The 17,238-nt window shown below is 48.5% G+C and overlaps 1 protein-coding gene across 1 annotated transcript in view; it reads left to right on the top strand.

Moving 5' to 3' along the window:
* Positions 1-17,238, top strand: part of P3H2 (prolyl 3-hydroxylase 2) — a 107,372-nt gene that overhangs the window by 79,538 nt on the left and 10,596 nt on the right. Inside the window, exons 4-8 of the mRNA XM_075004421.1 lie at positions 4,502-4,633; positions 6,601-6,743; positions 9,967-10,056; positions 11,360-11,400; positions 12,960-13,054. Coding sequence (XP_074860522.1) covers positions 4,502-4,633; positions 6,601-6,743; positions 9,967-10,056; positions 11,360-11,400; positions 12,960-13,054 — 501 coding nt within the window. The remainder of the gene's footprint in view (positions 1-4,501; positions 4,634-6,600; positions 6,744-9,966; positions 10,057-11,359; positions 11,401-12,959; positions 13,055-17,238) is intronic.

Below are 17,238 nucleotides of genomic sequence, written 5' to 3'. Positions count from 1 at the left end.
GCCAGTCACATGGCCTTGTTAATAAACTTTTATAAAGCTCCATTTGAAAACTACTTATGTTTCATGTCTCATAAGACCAACTAGAAAGTTGTTCTTGAACCCGTGCATGCGGGGGTCCAAGTTCATCCCTGAAGATCACAATGCGTCTGCATTCGAATTTCACATCTGTCCCTGCCCCTGGAACAGACTGAACCCAGACCCCCAAATGTCAGGAAAGGTTGGATCCAGCCAGTTTAGATTCTAGTTAGAGATTCTAGATTTTAGCTAGAATCCATTCTAGATTCTTCCGAGAGCTCAGTCTCCATCACATGGGTGCATGCTGACCTGGCATGCTGCAGAATCTGACGCACCGGAAGGTGGCACTGGGAGCAGTGGGACGCGAGCAGCAGGACACAATGTTCACGACCCTGTGAGAGGTGACAGCTAGGCTTTGCCCTCTTTTCAGCTGAGGGATCTGAAACCCTTGTGCAAAAACACCTGGCCACCCCTAGGAGGGCGGTTTAACAGCCTGTTTACAAACGGGAGGAGGCAGCTTGCCCACGGCCAGTCGGTGACAGAATCAAGATTGGAACAGAGGACTCCTGGCTCCGAGCCCTGTACTGTTGCCTACACCAGCATTCTACCTTCCACATGCCCAGAGCCCCAGAAGTGGGCAGGTTACACACCTCGGTCCCAGGACAGGCAGGAATGATAAACAGGCTCAGCCCACCTTCCTTAACGTGTAGCTAAGGAGAGGTGGATTTTTCCATACGGGTTGTTCTTTCAAGTACCTAAAACATCATTACAAGGAGGAGGGAGAAAAATTATTCCCCTTAACCTCAGAGGATAGGAGAAGAAGCAGTGGGTTTAAATTGCAGCAAAGGAGGCTTAGGCTGGACATTAGGAAAAACTTCCTAATTGTTGGGGTGGTTGAACACTGGAATAAATCACTGAGGGAGCTTGTGGAATGTCCATCTTGGAGACCTTTAAGAGCTGATTAACGAAACACCTTTCAGGGATGAAGTAGATGGTGCTTGGTCCTGCTGTGAAGACAGGGGACTGGACTTGATGACCGCTTAGGGCTCCTTTAAGTTCTCATGTTCTGTGATTATCAAGGTTGTATTCTGAACAGCTCATTGTCTGAAAGGGCTGGGGGCGCTGACAAAAGGCAGGGTAGATGCTGTAATAATGGGGAAGCAACAAAGATTACTACAGATTAGAAACTCATGCCAGGGATTGAAACAGCTGCTGTATTGTCTTCTGATTTGCTTGGGTGACCCAGAGCAGGGCAGGTTTAAGTGGGAGCAGTGTCTCCATAAACCAGATAGCTTGTAATCAGCAGTAAAGGAAAGCATAGCCATAAACTTTAGCCCATTTGCCTCTGAAGGCCTGTGTATCTGCAGTTGGCCTCTCAGCTCTGAGAACCGCTCCAGGGTTTTGGGGGGATAGTTTTTCTTCTGCTGCTATGTAAAATGTTTCCATTGAAACACAGAGATTTAATGTTCATTTGTGTCTGAACTCCTTTTGCCAGCACAAAACCAAGAGCCCATTTGAGCCCAGTGAGACAGGAAGCCCTTGGCACAACAAGGCGGAAGGCTTTGTCTGCTCATTGGTTGGTTGATCATTTTCTGAAGGAGACAGCAGATTGATTTTAACATTTAGTCCCTGGAAGAAAAAAATGAGAAGCTTTCAAAGGCCTGACCTGCAGGTAGATTTTGTGCCTGTACGTTAGTTAGGGGCATGATTTCTCCTCCCCTTCCACCCTCCGCCACCATTAATATGGTTATACTGGTTCACACTCTGCTGTAGATATAGTTGTACGGGCATAAAAGTGATCTTATTCTGGAATATTTTATTCCCCTTCCCATACAAGTATGTGCATTTTTAATAGTTCTGCAGCTGTGCCTGTAGGAGGAGCTTGTAGTGTTTTAACTACACCAGTACAGGTTGAACCTCTCTAGTTCGGCACCCGCAGGATCTGACTGGTGCTGAACCAGAGAATTTGCCCAACCTCGGGTGGTAAATACTGTGTGGCAGCATTACCAACCCTGTCACTGCTTGCTGGGCCTTAGAAGACATTTAAGGGTAAATTACAGCTAAATAACAGCACAGAGTTCTGAGAGCCAGGATGATTGGCTGGAAATAAACTTTATGGGACCACGGGAAACTCAGCCACACCCATGGTAAGTGGACATCTGGCTGACTAATGTCATGCCAGATTACAGATGTTGCTGGGTTAGAGTGTGACGGACGAGAGAGGGTTAACCTGCATAATGAAACTAGTGCCACCTATCTTGTCATACAAAGACCCTTAGGGCTTTTCTACATGTCTGCTATGGTTCTGGCCATCCACCTTGTCAGGTTACTTCTACGAAACCTTGGGCGGCATCACGCACGAGACCAGGAAAATTGGCAGCGGCCCCTCCCCCGGAGCATGCTCCCAGAGGCTAGCACTGCTGAGTTCCCACCTCTTTCCAAACAGAGGGTGCTCTCCTGTGTGTCCTGTGTGTCCCGTCGTGTCATGCAGCTGTGATCATCTTAGGGGAGATCGTTTGGGAGAGATGCAGGTGGGACTCATTCCCCATTCCCAGGCCGGCTCAGTGCACATACGCTGCTTTCGCTGCACTCCATGGCTTTTTGCTCTGGTGGTGATTGGGGGATTTGCGGTGTCAGTTGAGGGTGTCAAATTAGCAAGAATCAGATTGTTCCAGGAGGAGAAGGAAGAGGAGCATTGCTGTGACGTTAGAGAAGGGTGCTGGACTCAGAGTTTACTCCATAATTCACTGACAAGTCTCTGGTTCACAGTCTCGTAGAATTAGTGGAAAGAAGGAATTCTGATGCCACTGTGAAAACGTTTTCAAGTTGCTCCCAAACAGTGTTTCATTTCCTATCCCAAGCTATTCTGTAGTACTGCCATGGGCTAATAGGGTGCTGCCACATTCCACCCCAGAGATGGTGGGTGATGATTCCTGTACTAGCCTATAATGTTCTGGAGGATGTTTTGAGGGCATTGAGAAGCAGCGGTATATGTCAGTGATGATTCATTTGGGGATCTGTTGCCAGCTTTTAGATCCAGGATGGTCCTGGTAGGTTTAAAGCTCAGCTACCCTCTCTGCTCCTCTTTAGTACAATATTTTAGTGAGTATAGAAAGTAAGATGTCCACTCACACTTACAGTTCTTTGAATCCCCAGAGCGAAACAGGGACTGTTTTGAGTTTCTACTTTGATTTCAAAGCCCAGTACTAATTTTCCAGCACTTTGACAGTTCTAGGGAGTGTTCTGGTAGCTGAGCGCATGTTTTCTTTCAAGCCCATGTTTGTTCTTTGAAAATTTTAATTGCATACAGAGACACAGTAAGTGAAGTTGATTTGTAAATACGTTGTAGGAAAGGTCCCAGAGTGGAAGCAGATGTCCGCTTTGGATTATAAATGCAACAGCTGACACAGCGCATGATGGTTTGCTTTCGCCAGTTAGACGTCTTGTTTCTGGCAGATGCTTGCTATTCAGTTTAATTAGCCAGAGATATTTGTCATCTTTAAGAAGCAACGGACATCAGTTTTGTGCAGATAGCATTTCCCCCGTGTGCCTTTGCTATTAGCAGTACGTGTTCCATTACTAGGTTTAGCTCGAATGGCTGGCATTGCTTCCCAGTCTGATTTTGCAGCAGTATTCATCCCAGAATGTCGCTTATTTGGTACATGTCCAGTATTGTCACTGCTGCAACAGAGAAAGGATCGAAGATATGGTTCTTAGTGTGCCCCAGCAGGCATGTATGGCATTGTTAAGGGATGAAATTAAACAGAGGAACCCCACAGGTTGTGCATCAGTCAGAACTTTCTAATAGGTCCTGTTACTTTGTAGGCTAGTCTCCAAAAAGAAGCAGTGGGAACCTTGTTGCAAGAGACATTTAAAAATAGATGGAACAGACCAATGGGACATAAGCAGTTGGAAGCTATTTTAACCTGTTCCTCACGTGATGACTTCAAAATCTTTCACATCTTTGATACCCTTCTAGCTGTGTCTCAGTTGCATTTTGATCCGTGGAGTCAGACCATTGCAACGGTCTCCTGAGAGGCCTGTTGCAGGTACATTGAGGTGTCTTTGCTGTGGTTTCAGACCAAAACAGTTGCTACTTGTCACATATGCAAAATTAACTGCCTTAGAAATTAATGTGGAGTAAAACATCAAACACCTGCAACCAAGGTGTGCCTTTAGAATGTGTTTGCAAGATGCTCCATACCTGAGTTTTGTTATGAGCCCTTGTATGAGGGAACACAGCAGTGGGCCAGATATTGGTCATGGTGAACATGTTCCTGTAAGTTGCTAAGCACCTTTGTGTCCCTTTGGTTTCTCAAGGTATACCTATCAAGGAGCTTACTGGATGGGCCCCTGTGTCTTTGATCTACTTGTGACACGAACCCAGTGTGGCAAAACTGATCTCCATAAACCCATCTGAGCTGGTCTCTTGAGCTGATCTTCAGCCATTTGAGCACAGATGTTATCATCTCTCTTTCCACTGCAGATCACTACATGCAGATCCTGCTGTGTGCTCACGAGTGCGTCCGAGAACTTGCCACTCGTCCTGGGCGTTTATCACCCATCGAGAACTACCTTCCCCTACATTATGACTACTTGCAGTTTGCCTATTATAGAGGTATGACTAAGCTCACCCATATGTAACAGCCCTGGCTTGGTTTTGTTACTCCTTCAGTCAACAGAGCCTGTTTCATTTGGAGATGTATAGATTCTCCTGTAGGGATTGTGTCATCGCAGCGTAACAGCGCTGGCTAGCTTATGGAAGGAGACTCGAAGAGCGTGGCTAGCCTAACCCAAAGAAGGCCGAGGGGGGAGGTGATTGCTCTCTCTCAATACATCAGAGCAGTAAATACCAGAGATGGAGAGGAGTGATTTAAGTGAAATGCCAATGTGGATGCAAGAACAAATGGATATAAATTAGCCATCAACATGCTTAGGCTCAAAATGAAGGTTTCTAGCCACCCAATGAGGGAGTTTCTGGGCCTGCCTTCTGGGAAGCAGGGGGTGGAGCAAGCAATGGGGACAAGGAACCTAACTGACTTTGGGCCTGAGGTGGATAAGTTTCTGTAGGGACACTATGGCATGTGGCCCATTGGCAGCCGCAATAGCAAAAATCCCCAGGTGCTAAACATGGGGCCCTAATGTGGGAGGGCTCTGAGTGACTGACTTTTCCAGGTGTCACCTGAGGGTCTAGCCCACATATTCAGGATCTCACTGGTGGCATAGGTGGAGTCTGGAAGAAATTTTCCCGTATGTCAGATAGGGGGGTTTCGCCCTCCTCTGCACTCTGTGGGCCACACTCTTAGTTTAAGCTAGTGCCAATGGTGAGATCTCTGTAACTCAAAGTCTTTACACCACGATTTGGGGACTCCAGAATTCCACCAGAGGCTAGGGGTCTATTTCGGTGTAGATGAGGTTCTGTGGGTGGCAGTGTGCAGGTCAGGCTAGGGTAGCTGATCACAGTGGTCCCTTCTGACATAAAAGGCTATGAAATCTCGTTAGAAAGTGAGAGTGGAAGAGTCCTGCCTGGGGTTACTCTCCAAGCTCAGTGAAGAGCAAAGGGCCAGATTCTTAAAGCTATTTAGGTGTTGTGCTGTTGAAAATCCCACCATGTGCTTACCTATGTTTGAGGCCCCCTAAATAAGCGTTTAAAAATCTGTCTGTAAGTGCTTTTATAAAAAGCAGTATTACCAGCCTGCCTTGCTTACAACCAGCCACCACAGAGTCAGGAGATTAGCTCAATAGTCTTGAGATTATTTTTTAATGATGCATTTTGGGATCTTTTAATTGGTTTAAATCTTTCTGGTTTCTGAGCCTTTGGGGTTCATGTCTTTGAGTTTTTCACCATAACCATGAGGGCTATGAACGCGCCGTTTACAAAACAAAAACGAACAAAATGCAGACTGAGGACCTCACAGAATCAACTAGTCTAACCATCAAAGATTGTAGGAGTTGCAAGAAAATTGCAAGCATTGGCAAGACTGTAAAAATAATTACCTCTACGTACTGGTGATAGCAAAACAACACCTAAGATAAGACAATGGTCTTTTTTTCTCTGTCTATGCCTGTGGCTGTATATAAAAAGCATGCACAATTACAGAATCTTAGAGAGAAATATACCAAGGGGCTGAGATGGGGAGAAATAAGCAGATAAGTCAGTATGGCCTTAGAATAATAAACCGTACTAAAAACTGGGAGGTTACTCATTTTTCATACTCAATGAATTTCCCCCTCCTCATTTTCTGTCAGGGATTGTGGTCTGCTGCTGATTCTGGGCTTCTGTCCTAGTTCTGTCCCTGATTTGCTGGTTGGCCCTGGGAAAAAAAATGTCTCCGTGCTCTAGTTTCCCCCTATGTAAGATACAGACAATGAGTCAGACTTGCTGCAGAGAACTGTGGTGGGACTGGTTCATAAATGACTGTTGTGAGCCTTGGGGCCATCGGGTGAAGGTCTGAGTGAAAAATCTCATTGTCCCTGGCTGGCTTCTTTCTTACTCTGTTTCTTGTGGCCTGTGATGCATGCGAGTCCCTGGATCAGTGGTGCCATGTAATCTCCCTACCATCCCCAACCTCTGCTCTCTTGCAGTTGGCGAGTACATGAAAGCCCTGGAGTGTGCCAAGTCCTACCTCCTGTTCCACCCGGACGATGAAGCTGTCTTGGAAAATGTGGATTATTACAAGAGCCTTTTGGAAGAGACTATGGATCCAGAGACCATCAAACCCAGAGAAGTGAGAACAAATGTATTGAAATCATCTTGCATGGCACCACCACTGACAGGTGGTTTGGAAGTAGCTCAATCAATGCAGTAATTTGGTAGTTTCCGGGTATGGTCACAGATTCCAAGGAAAGGGTAAAGGATTAAGGGCCAGGTGGTTCTTTTGGTCACATCAGTGTGAATCTGAACTAATCCCAGTGGCTAGTGTGGCTGTTCTTAGCCAAAGGACCAGCAAGCCACGAGGTTGTGATGCCCATATGTTGGTATGGACCGAGGAGGGAGGGGGATTGTCTAGGACTGTGGTGTCCAACATGCTAGCTACGTGTGGCTAGTTGTCTTGAACAGTGAAGCTGTTTTTGGAATAATGTGGCTAGTTCTCTATAGCAATAGCCACTATAGCTGCCATTTCTATAGCAAACTAGCGACGTTATTCGGGAAACAGCTCCACTGTTCAAGCCACCTATAGTGGCTACTGCTGCAGAACTGGTTGGAGACCATGGGCTAGGAGAACGTAAAGAGGATAATAGAAGCAGTGTGATTAAAATAAGGTAAGAAGCACCAGGAGAACTCTAGACAGTGAAGTGTGTTAGTTGACTGGGAAATATTTCCCCACGTGAAGTGGCAGAACCCATTCCAGCTGCTGGAGTCAATTAAAGCTTGATGGGGAAAAGCACTCCAATCTGTTCTGTGGGAAACAGCTTTGCAGTTAGGTGGGTGGGACTAGTTTAGGGTCATATGATGAAACAGGACTTACTGATGAGTCACCACGACAGGGGAACATCTTCCTAGCCATAACCTTCCTCTATAGATCCCTTTGCTGCGCTGAATCCTGTCCTCATTCCTACCACAGCCCTGAGAGATGGGTCATCCTGCCAGAAGTGGATCTTTCTTAGATACAGTAAAATTCCTTTAATTCAGCACATCTGGAACTGGACAGGTGCCGGATTACCAAATTTTCTGGACTATTAGATGTCACTAACCCATGCTCCTGCAGCTTCTTCACCACCCCGTACTTCTCAGATTCACCTCCCTGTGACCAGCTGCCGCTCACCACCCCTGCACGTCCCCAGCTTCTTTCATCAAGCCCACACACCCCAGCTCCAATCCCCACACGCCAGCCCCCCTCCAGCTCTAACCCACCTCAGGCTTAACCCCCACCGCCTCCCTCCCACGGCCCCAACCCACCACCCAAGCCTGCCGACTTACGTGAATTTCGAGGTGCACGAGGGCTGCATGGAACACAACCCTCGCATATCTCGGGGGAATACTGTATGCCAGACCATCAAATTTTGCCGGGTTATCCCCGTAAATAGGACTATTTTTACCACATGCTGGACGCTTAGGATTTCCTAATGGTCGGAGTCCGTATTAAAGGAATTTTACGATAGTTGCCTTTCTGACTCCCATTTCTATAGTGTGTAAGGGTCTTATTCGGGGTCCTCACCACATATGCAGAGGTGCCAGGAACTTGAGGCATGGTCTACACCTAAAACTTAAGTTGACTTATCTCCATGGCTGAGGGGTATGAAAAATTCACACCTTTGAGGGACATTAAAACAAAAAAGCAGTCATGTAGCACTTTAAAGATTAATATAATAATTTATTAGGTGATGAGTTTTCATGGGACAGACCCACTTCTTCAGATCTACAGCCCTAGCAGAACAGACTCAATATATAAAGCACGGAGGTCCAAAAATTGTTGTTAAGGTTGGCAAATCACAAAAATTGTTATCACTGTTGGCAAATCAGATAGAAGAGCAGAGAGAAGGAGGTGAGGGTGGGGGAGTAAGTGTTAGGTTAAACATCAAAGTCTGTGAAAGAGTCCTTGTAATGGTCAGGTAATTGCTGTTCCTGATCAACCCCATGTTAATGTATCAAATTTGAACATGAATGTTAGTTGTGAACATTCTCTCTGTAGGCGGTTGTTAAAGTCTCTTTTCTCCAGAATACAAACTCTCAGGTCTTTAACAGAATGGCCCACTGCATTCAAGTGCTGGCTGACAGGTTGTGTATTTGTAGATTTTTGATGTCTGCTCTATGTTCATTCATTCTTTGTTGAAGTGTGTTTGCAGTCTCTCCTATATACATGGTACGTGGGCATTGTTGGCACATATGATGTTAGTTGAGGAACAGGAGAATGTGTCTGTGATTCTGTGATTAATGTCATTAGGTCCAGTGATGGTATCTCCAGAATAGATATGTGGACAAAGTTGGCAACAGGAATTGTTGCAAGGAAAAGTTCCAAGATTGCTGTTATTGTGTTATAGCCTGTGGTTGCTAGTGAGAATCTTGGGAGGTTGTCTATAGGAGAGAAGAGCCTATCACCTATGGCCTTCTGGAGTGTGGCATCCTGATTCAGAATAGGTTGTAGGTCTTTAATGATGCGTTGCAGTGGTTTGAGTCGGGGCTGTAGGTAATAATGAGTGGTGTTCTGTTATGGTTTTTTTGGGCCTATCTTGGAGTAGTTGGTTTCTGGGTATTCGTCTGGCCCCATCGATTTGTTCTTGTGCTTCTCCCAGTGGGTAATTAAGGTTTATGAATGTCGACAGAGAGGATATTCGGAACTCACATTCATATTCAAATTGGATACATTAACATGTGGTTTGAATAGGGACAGCAATTACCTGACCCATTACAAGGACTCCTTCACATACTTTGATGCTTGACCTAACACTTACTTCCCCACCCCTCAGCCCCTTCTGTCTGCTCTTCTATCTGATTTGCCAACCTTGATAACAATTCTTCTGATTTGTCAACCGTGTTAACAATTTTTGGGCCTCTGTGCTTTATATATTGAGTCTGTTCTGGTATGGCTATGATCTGAAGAAGTGGCTCTGTCCCACAAAGCTCATCGCCTAGTAAATTATTTTGTTAGTCTTTAGAGTGCTCCATGACTGCTTTTTTTGTTTTAGTAGAATACCAACTAACACGGCTATCTCTCTGGTACTATTCAACTTGAGAGGCATTGTTCTGCCCCAGAGAAGAAACCTTTCTGTTCACGGAAGAATTCTTCTGTCCTTCTCTACTGCTTTAGGGTGGGGTGAGGATTTAAAGTGATGGGTAGGACCCCTTTCATTGCCATGGAAAGTGTCTGCTCTGCCGTGGCACAGCTGCTGTGGGCTTGTCTTGTGGATGTAGGCTCAGCATTTCACCCCAGGTCACACAGCTGTCCTGGATTGGCGCCTCCTGTCCTGACCAACCTTATCCTTCCTCCTCCCTTTTCTCCTCTGTTGCAGGAAGCAGACAGGTTTCTGAGGCGTTATAAGCTGGAATCTGACCTCTTGCAGATGGGAGCAACTGGCCTGGGATTCATGTACACTGAGCCGGTAAGGAAGCTCTTCCTTGCGATGGCAGTTGGTTGGTTCCTAATGTTGCCGCCTGGTTTTCGGTCCCCATTAGCAAGGCCAAGCATGGGTAGGGAGAGGTGAGGTGTGTCTCAGAGCAGTCTATCAGCATCCATTCAAGTCCAGAAGAATCTTTTGGCCTGACAAGCCATGAAGGTGATATCAGTATGGAAAAGAGACAGACCCCCAACACATGAGCAGCTGCCTTTCTCACATTATTTCATATGGCCCCCCTACCAAACTAGCTACAGGTCTTTCTGTGGCAGTCGTCATGGTTTTATCTGAGTGCTTCACAGCCCTTAATGAATTAAATCTCCCAGCATACTAGGGAGGTAGTGATAACTATGTTTTACTGTTGGGGAAACTGAGGCAACATAGAGCAGCTAAGTAACTTTGCCCATGGGCAGGCAGGAAGACTAGGGCAGAACAGAGATATGAACATGCACCACCTCCACCCACACCTGAGTGTTAACCACTGGACCCTCCTAATTAAGCAGCAGAATAACGGACTTGCAGATTAGCTAACATCCTGCATGCCAGTGGACTGCAACAGGGCTCAAAGCCATGTGCCTGTGACTCTACCCATGTGGAATATGCATGCAGATTCTTCGCTCCTTCCCCTTCTGCCTCACCCTTTCTTCAGGAGAACCAGTGTGGTGCTGTTATCTGGACTTTGTGCCATTTGCTAAAACTGTGACCTGCGCACCCATCCATAATGTGTGGGGTAGGGAGGGTCTTGGTAGAGGCACTGAGACCTGAACCCTCTCAGGGCCTGGAGAAGTTTGAATGTGGATGTAGACGTGGTAGCTTGGCTTGTCGCCGTTCTACACCTGGCCTCTGAACGCACCTGGACCTGAGGAATGCTCCAGTTCAGGACGAGGCCTCTTGGCCTCATATCTGGGGTGTTGTGGAGTATGTTGAGAGGAGACTATTGGGCTGCTCACATCATCTGCTTTGAGGCCTGCCCTTCTGAACCAGTAGGGGTCCTTTGCATAGCTGGAAGGACAAGGGGAGAGAGAGTGAGTGTGTGTGTGTGTGTGTGAGAGAGAGACAGAGACAGAGAGACTACACAGGCCCCAGAGGACATGAGACAGGGGGTGTGGGAATGTGCTCCCTGGGAGATGCCTTCATGGACATCACCTGCCCATTCTCAAGAGCCGCTGTTTTCTATGTTCCCACTGAGCCTGTTTAAAAACTCAGACGTTTCCTTTTCACTCCCATGTGGTGCTCGTGAGTCACTTGGATTGTTCATTGTAAAGAACCCAGCTCCGCTTTCTCATTGCAGAGTTACTGGAGCAGCTCCGGCGCCCGGCAGGACGAGCACAGGTCAGCCCCTGATCAAAGGCACAACCTTGTTTTCTGAACTTACGGTTCCACAGGGTTCTCGCGTGGTCTCTGCCGCGCGAGAGAGGATGGTGTGTTTGCAGAAGGCAGCTGGAGAAATACCTGGGGCCTCCTGCTGTGAACTCCAGCTATCCCAGCAAGCCCCGTAACTCAGTGGAAATGATGGGGTGCCTTTTTCAGGCTAGTTACAGGCTTTTCTGTAGCCCCCCCTGTGGTTTTATCTGAGTGCCTCACCAACATCAATGAACTGAACCTCCCAGCACCCTTCTCTAGTAGGGAAGTGGTGTTAGCTGTGTTCTACTAATTAGGGGAACAGAGGCCTGGCATGCCCAAGGGACTTGCCCATGGCTGCCCAATCAGCCAAGAGCTGGGTCCCAGATCTCCTGAGCCCCTAGTGCTGCATTTTAGTGCAGAGAACAGGCTGCTTGCTGTAGAGCATGGCGTTCTGAGACGCTGGCACCTCACCTCGGGGCACCGCGCTGGCCTGGGGGCTCCGTGTGTATTCAGAGGGGAGAGCCCCACCCACAGAAGCCTTCCCGGCAGGTCTCAGAAGGGCAGACCCAGTGTGTCTGCTTGTGAGAGTTGATGGGTCCCTAGCATAGCGTTGGATTTGGGGCTACACATGCACTCCCCGCCCCCAGGTCGTTGTTGAGGCAATGTGGCATGCATTGCCATTGCCCACAAACCTAAGGAACCTGCTCCAGGGCACGATGGGAATGTGGCCCCTTTACAAAGCACCAAATATTACCCCATGGTTCCTTAGGAGGGGGCCTGTTATAGGACTGTAGTGGATATGTGAACTACTAAACGTCTGCCATATTGTTCTCATCCTCAAGCGCTAGCTTCTGGGGGTACCGGTTCACATGGATTCCCTGGAATTTTCCAGGCCCCCAAATCCAACCTGGTCACAATCATGCAACCAATCTGCAAACACCGAGGCCAATGTTTTCAAAAGCCACTTGTGGCATCGGGGGCCCAGACACGTCTGTGAGACCCGGATTTAAGCCAGGGCAGAGCACTCCCTCACTGCAGAAAAGCCGGTCTCTTCTGCAGGGGCACCTAAAATCCCTGCTCTGTGTGGAATGTCGTGGCTTTTGCGCCAAGTAATGCTTCGCCCGCCCGCAACGGGGGCTGACGGCCACCGCGGGCCTTGGGGCAAGGAGGGAGGGAGCCCCGGCTCTGTGCCCTGGACGGCACGGGGCCAAGGGCAGAAGGAGCAGGGCCTAGGGCAGTTGGATCTTGCTGCTGCCTCCTTCCCAGCTGTGCAGCGCAGCTCCAGCACTTCAGAGGGGCCCACGGCCCCAGCTGCTGCCGTTATTTCAGTGACAGTGAGGGTGGGAGCTCTGGGCCCCTTTGAAACGCCAGGTCCTGAGGCAGCTGCCACACTGACTCCCCCTGTCAGCAGGTCTGTGTCCCTCCCCTCGCCCTCTCCCCCGTCCTTTCCAGTGTGTTTGTTTTACTGATGGCTGCAAAAAAGCCTCATTCCCAGGATCTGAAACCCACTGAAAACTGACAGCTTTTCCCCGTCTCCTGCTCCGCAGAGTCCCCTCTGGTGTTACCAGTGAGCTGGCAGATGGTCCAGCCCTGACTCTGGAGAAGAAACCAGGGCCCAAAGTGGATCGAGAGCTGCGGGAGGGTAAGTCAGCCAAGAGGCTTCTTCTGCCTGTCAATGCAGGGGTAGAGCCAGGAAGTCACGCCGTGGGACCAGCTGCCGCGGTGTGTTTGCTACAGCTCTGCATGATGTTGCTGCAGTGAGGGATCTACTGAGATTGCCCTTACGATGCCCAGAAGTTAGGGCCTAATTCTGCAAGTTGCTGAGCGCACTCAGCTGAGCTGGGAATGTGGAGATAAGAGACTGGATTGAGTGGAGAAGTTGGCTGCTCTGATACGCATTTCCCAGGCTGTCCTTTATTCTGATCCTCAGCTCTATGACAACCGTAGCAACTTTCGCTTGGGCCTTCCATTAGTCCTCACATGATACCCACAGATAGTAACAGAGAGGGAGCCGTGCTAGTCTATATACTATCAAAACAAAAAAGCAGTCAAGTAGCACCCCTTCTACCCCTCTACTCTCTGATTTGCTCAGTTTGATCATTTTTTTCTGATTTGTCAACCTTGATTACTATTTTTGGTTCTCTGGGCCTTAAATATTGAGTCTGTTCTGGTCTGGCTATGGTCTGAAGAAGTGGGTCTGTCCCGCGAAAGCTCACCTAATAAATTATTTTGTTAGTCTTTAAAGTGCTACTTGACTGCCTTTTTGTTTTGATACCCCCGGAGGGCATGCTGAGTGACAATGGAAAGCACTTCAGCTTGTGAATTCCTAGCTCCCACCCCCTCGCTAGCAGCCTTAGGGCTCTCCTCTGACTCTGCTAAGCACTGCATGCATGTTCTCCTTGCTCATAATTTCACAGCTTAGTTCAGGTCACTTTCTTTTCAAGCCTGGTAGGCACTTTGTCTGCAGGGATTTCAGCTGGTTCAGTAGTTGTTTCCCAACCAGAGGGAATAGCCATAAATGATTAGACTACCACTGAGCTATTTCCCAGGGTGATTTTGGAATCAGGCGCACTCTTACCAAATTACAAAGCTGTTTCTTTGCTGTACAACAACCCCCCAGTAAGCCAGATAGAGCAGGTCTCCTGTATCCACCACTGAGCGAGCTCCACCTTGCTTGGGTGGGAGAGAAGATCATGTAAAATATCAGGATGTTTACTCTGGTCTTTAGGTGGGCGGAAGAGGCAGGTTCTGCCTGGGGCTGTCATTCTAACAGGGACTTGCAAGCTTTCTGAATAATCCTGGGCATTGCTTCCTTTGGAAATCATGCTGAGTGGCTGCAGTCAAAAATGATGCAGGACATTGATACTGTATGATGAAAAACAAGGGGAAAGTAGCATGTCCACATACCAGGACCACATCAGCTGCTTGTTCAGATCATCAGAGGCTGTGCCCTGTTTGTGGGGGTGTGCTTAAGTACAAGTTACTTGTGTCCCTCTGGAAAACTACTTGAGTGAAAGTACACGCATGCATGGCACATCTAGATTGTATTCAAGTATCCAGGAGTGAAAGAAGCTGCACTTTTACTCAAGTAACTTTTGGGGTACCTTTCCCACATCTGGAAAAAGGGCCAAGGAAGAAGGAGAGGGAAGCGGGGGCACAAGGAAAAAAGATTGGTATTTGTTCCTAAAAAATCTGAAAAATCCCTTTCCAAAAATGAGAAAAAAGGGACTTTTTTTTCACCCCTTCTGGAGATTCCCCAGAAAACCGTTTGTGACAGACCCTGTCTGGGACACATTTGGAACCTGATTCTTTCCTATCCTGGCTTTGCATGGGCATATTGCTCTCCATGGGCTCTCTGCAGATTCCCGAGTGTGCCATTTACATTGGAGTCAGGCCCCCAAGGTGTCTAGCTTTAGCCAAAGAAAACACCACTGACCCTGTTTGCCGTGTTCCCATCCAGCTTATTTTGATGCACGTACTGCCGTAGATCTCTGAGCTCCTCTTTTCATGAGCGTACAAAGTCTCAGGACACACTGGAGGCCAAACAAGTCCTTCGCACAGTCACGATGTGTGTCTGATGTTGGGTTTCTCCTTGATCCTGCTGCAGCTGTAACCACAGGCCCAGGAAGCTCGGATGGAGCAGCCAACCACATACTGAAGGGGAGTGATACAAGGATGCAGTGTTTACACTGCAACTCCCAGGGCAGCGGCTGCAAGTTGGCTGGGGCAGCTCCATGCAAACAGCTGTAAGGAACCAAACACGTTTGTAAGGCTGTGTATTCCCTCAGGTTTCTTGGTTCTTCAGTCTTAACGCCACTGGGCTGTTCTCTGCTAGGAAATGGATGGCTGCTTCTCCACACCCCATGCCACCTCCTGCCATCCTGGTTTCCACAATCCTCACCTAGCCCTGGCCAGGTGCAATGAACACTGGGGATGCAGAGACCATATTTGTTCGGAGCTAAGGGTTGCTGTAGGGCGGATATCAGGGTAAATTATTTCACCAGGAGACTGGTGATGCACTGGAATGTGTTACTGAGAGAGGGGGTGGAATCTCCATCCCTAGAGGTGTTCAAGTCCCAGCTCGGCAAAGCCCTGGCTGGGGTGATTTAGTTGGGGTTGGTCCCGCTTTGGGCAGGGGGCTGGACTCCATGCCCTCCTGAGGTCCCTTCCTGCCCTGGGATTCTATGACTCTATGATGAGTGTTCTCCTGCCTGTGAAGCTACAGGCAAGCCTGGAATCACTCAGATTCTGGCAGCACGGAAGGTTGGTTGTGTCCCCTAAGCTGGTGCAGGGAAGGGATGAGAGCTGCCGAGGTTAGCCATCCCCCCCAGTTAGCATTAGTCCAGAAGCCGCTTGTCCCCTGGCTGCGGAGTGTGCATGGTTTCCCCCAGTCCTCCACATGACACAGAACTGCACTGAAGCCTCCCGGCTTTGCAGTGGAGAACTGGAGTGGCTGGTTTTCCAAAGAGCTAATCCTCTGAAGGTCTTGGAGTTTCCTGAGAATCTGAGCAATTGGGTTTTGCCTCTGAACTCTGATGCCCAATTCCTTTGGGTTGGTGGCCCCTGTTTGTACACACAGCTGGCCAGAGGGCCAGTTCAGAATGAATGTCAGAGCACAGACCAGCTGTCAGAACTAACAGGGCTCCTTTTTCTTTTTGGCTGCAAATGATCTCTTGTAAGCATAACATACAGCTGTCATCGTCCCCAGCTTCCCCCAGTGGATGGCTGGAATTACAAAATTATCGCCAAAAATTAAAAGCCTCCCAAAGGCACACCACTTACTGCGCCACTCCTGAATGGCGCAGGGCCGGGATTAGGAATAAAAGCAAGAGATGAGCAACAGAGCCCTTCACTGCAAGGGACCTTTGGGCTGACGTGGCTGCATAGAACTTGCATGAATAGCTCCCTGCTGATTTGTGGTCAGTCAGGCCCCAGACCTTGCTGGCTTCACTCCCAAAGCAGTCCTGTTAGCTTCCCCAGCATTGTTTGCTGCAGGAGAAGCAATGGATTTCAATCCTCAGTCAGCTGTTTGGTGGCTTAGATGGGCCTGCCTGGAAATTGTGACAGCTGCTGGGACCCTTGGAGTTAGCCGAGATGAGGATGACAAGGGCCGGTCGCATTCAGCATTGTGTCTGCTGGTCCTGGTTAATGCCAGCGGAGTGTGAGTCAGAGCTCCTGGATTCCAGTCCCAGCTCTGCAGCTGGTTTGCCACGCGACCAGTTAGCCCCTTTGGGCCACAGGGTCAGTGACGTTTGCCCATCCTCTAAGTAGCCATGTTGATGCTTCTCAGTCAGGGTGGTGCCTGCAAAGTTGGTGGCTGCCTGTGAAGTGTGTGGAGACCTCCTCTGAACAGCGCAAGGCCAGAGCAAACCCTGGGGTTTTGTGCAGACAGTCTATCCAGGGGGCAAGGCTCCAGTGCGCACTCCTTTGGACTGTAGAGGTCACCAGCATCGTGCGTGCTCGGATATGACATGATACAGCCCGGAGCAGGCAGATCAGCACCTACCCACAGAAGGAAAGTGAAGTTTTGTGTTTGCAGTGTCGTGTTCTCTGTAAGCTAAGTGCTTTGGAGGCTGCTTTGGCGGACACATTCAGGTGCTGCACAGCTGGCAGCATGTATTTCTACTGGGGGTGCACATCCACACGTGCCTTGGTGCACATAACAAAAATTTATTCCCCCATCAATAAAAAAGAATTGGAGGGAACCCTGGCAGTGACCCTCCTTTCCTTGGCTGCTGCATACAGCACGTCCTCCTCAACTTGCTGGAGGTTTATGGTTCACTTTTTAACAGCTTCATCCTGGTTGTTGGAAATTCATCCTCTGCC

This window comes from Carettochelys insculpta, chromosome 10 (genome assembly GCF_033958435.1).
Source record: "Carettochelys insculpta isolate YL-2023 chromosome 10, ASM3395843v1, whole genome shotgun sequence".
In the NCBI taxonomy this organism is placed as follows: Eukaryota; Metazoa; Chordata; order Testudines; family Carettochelyidae; genus Carettochelys; species Carettochelys insculpta.
Note: the sequence above shows the minus strand (reverse complement) of the source record. Positions and strands in the feature narration are given on the sequence as shown.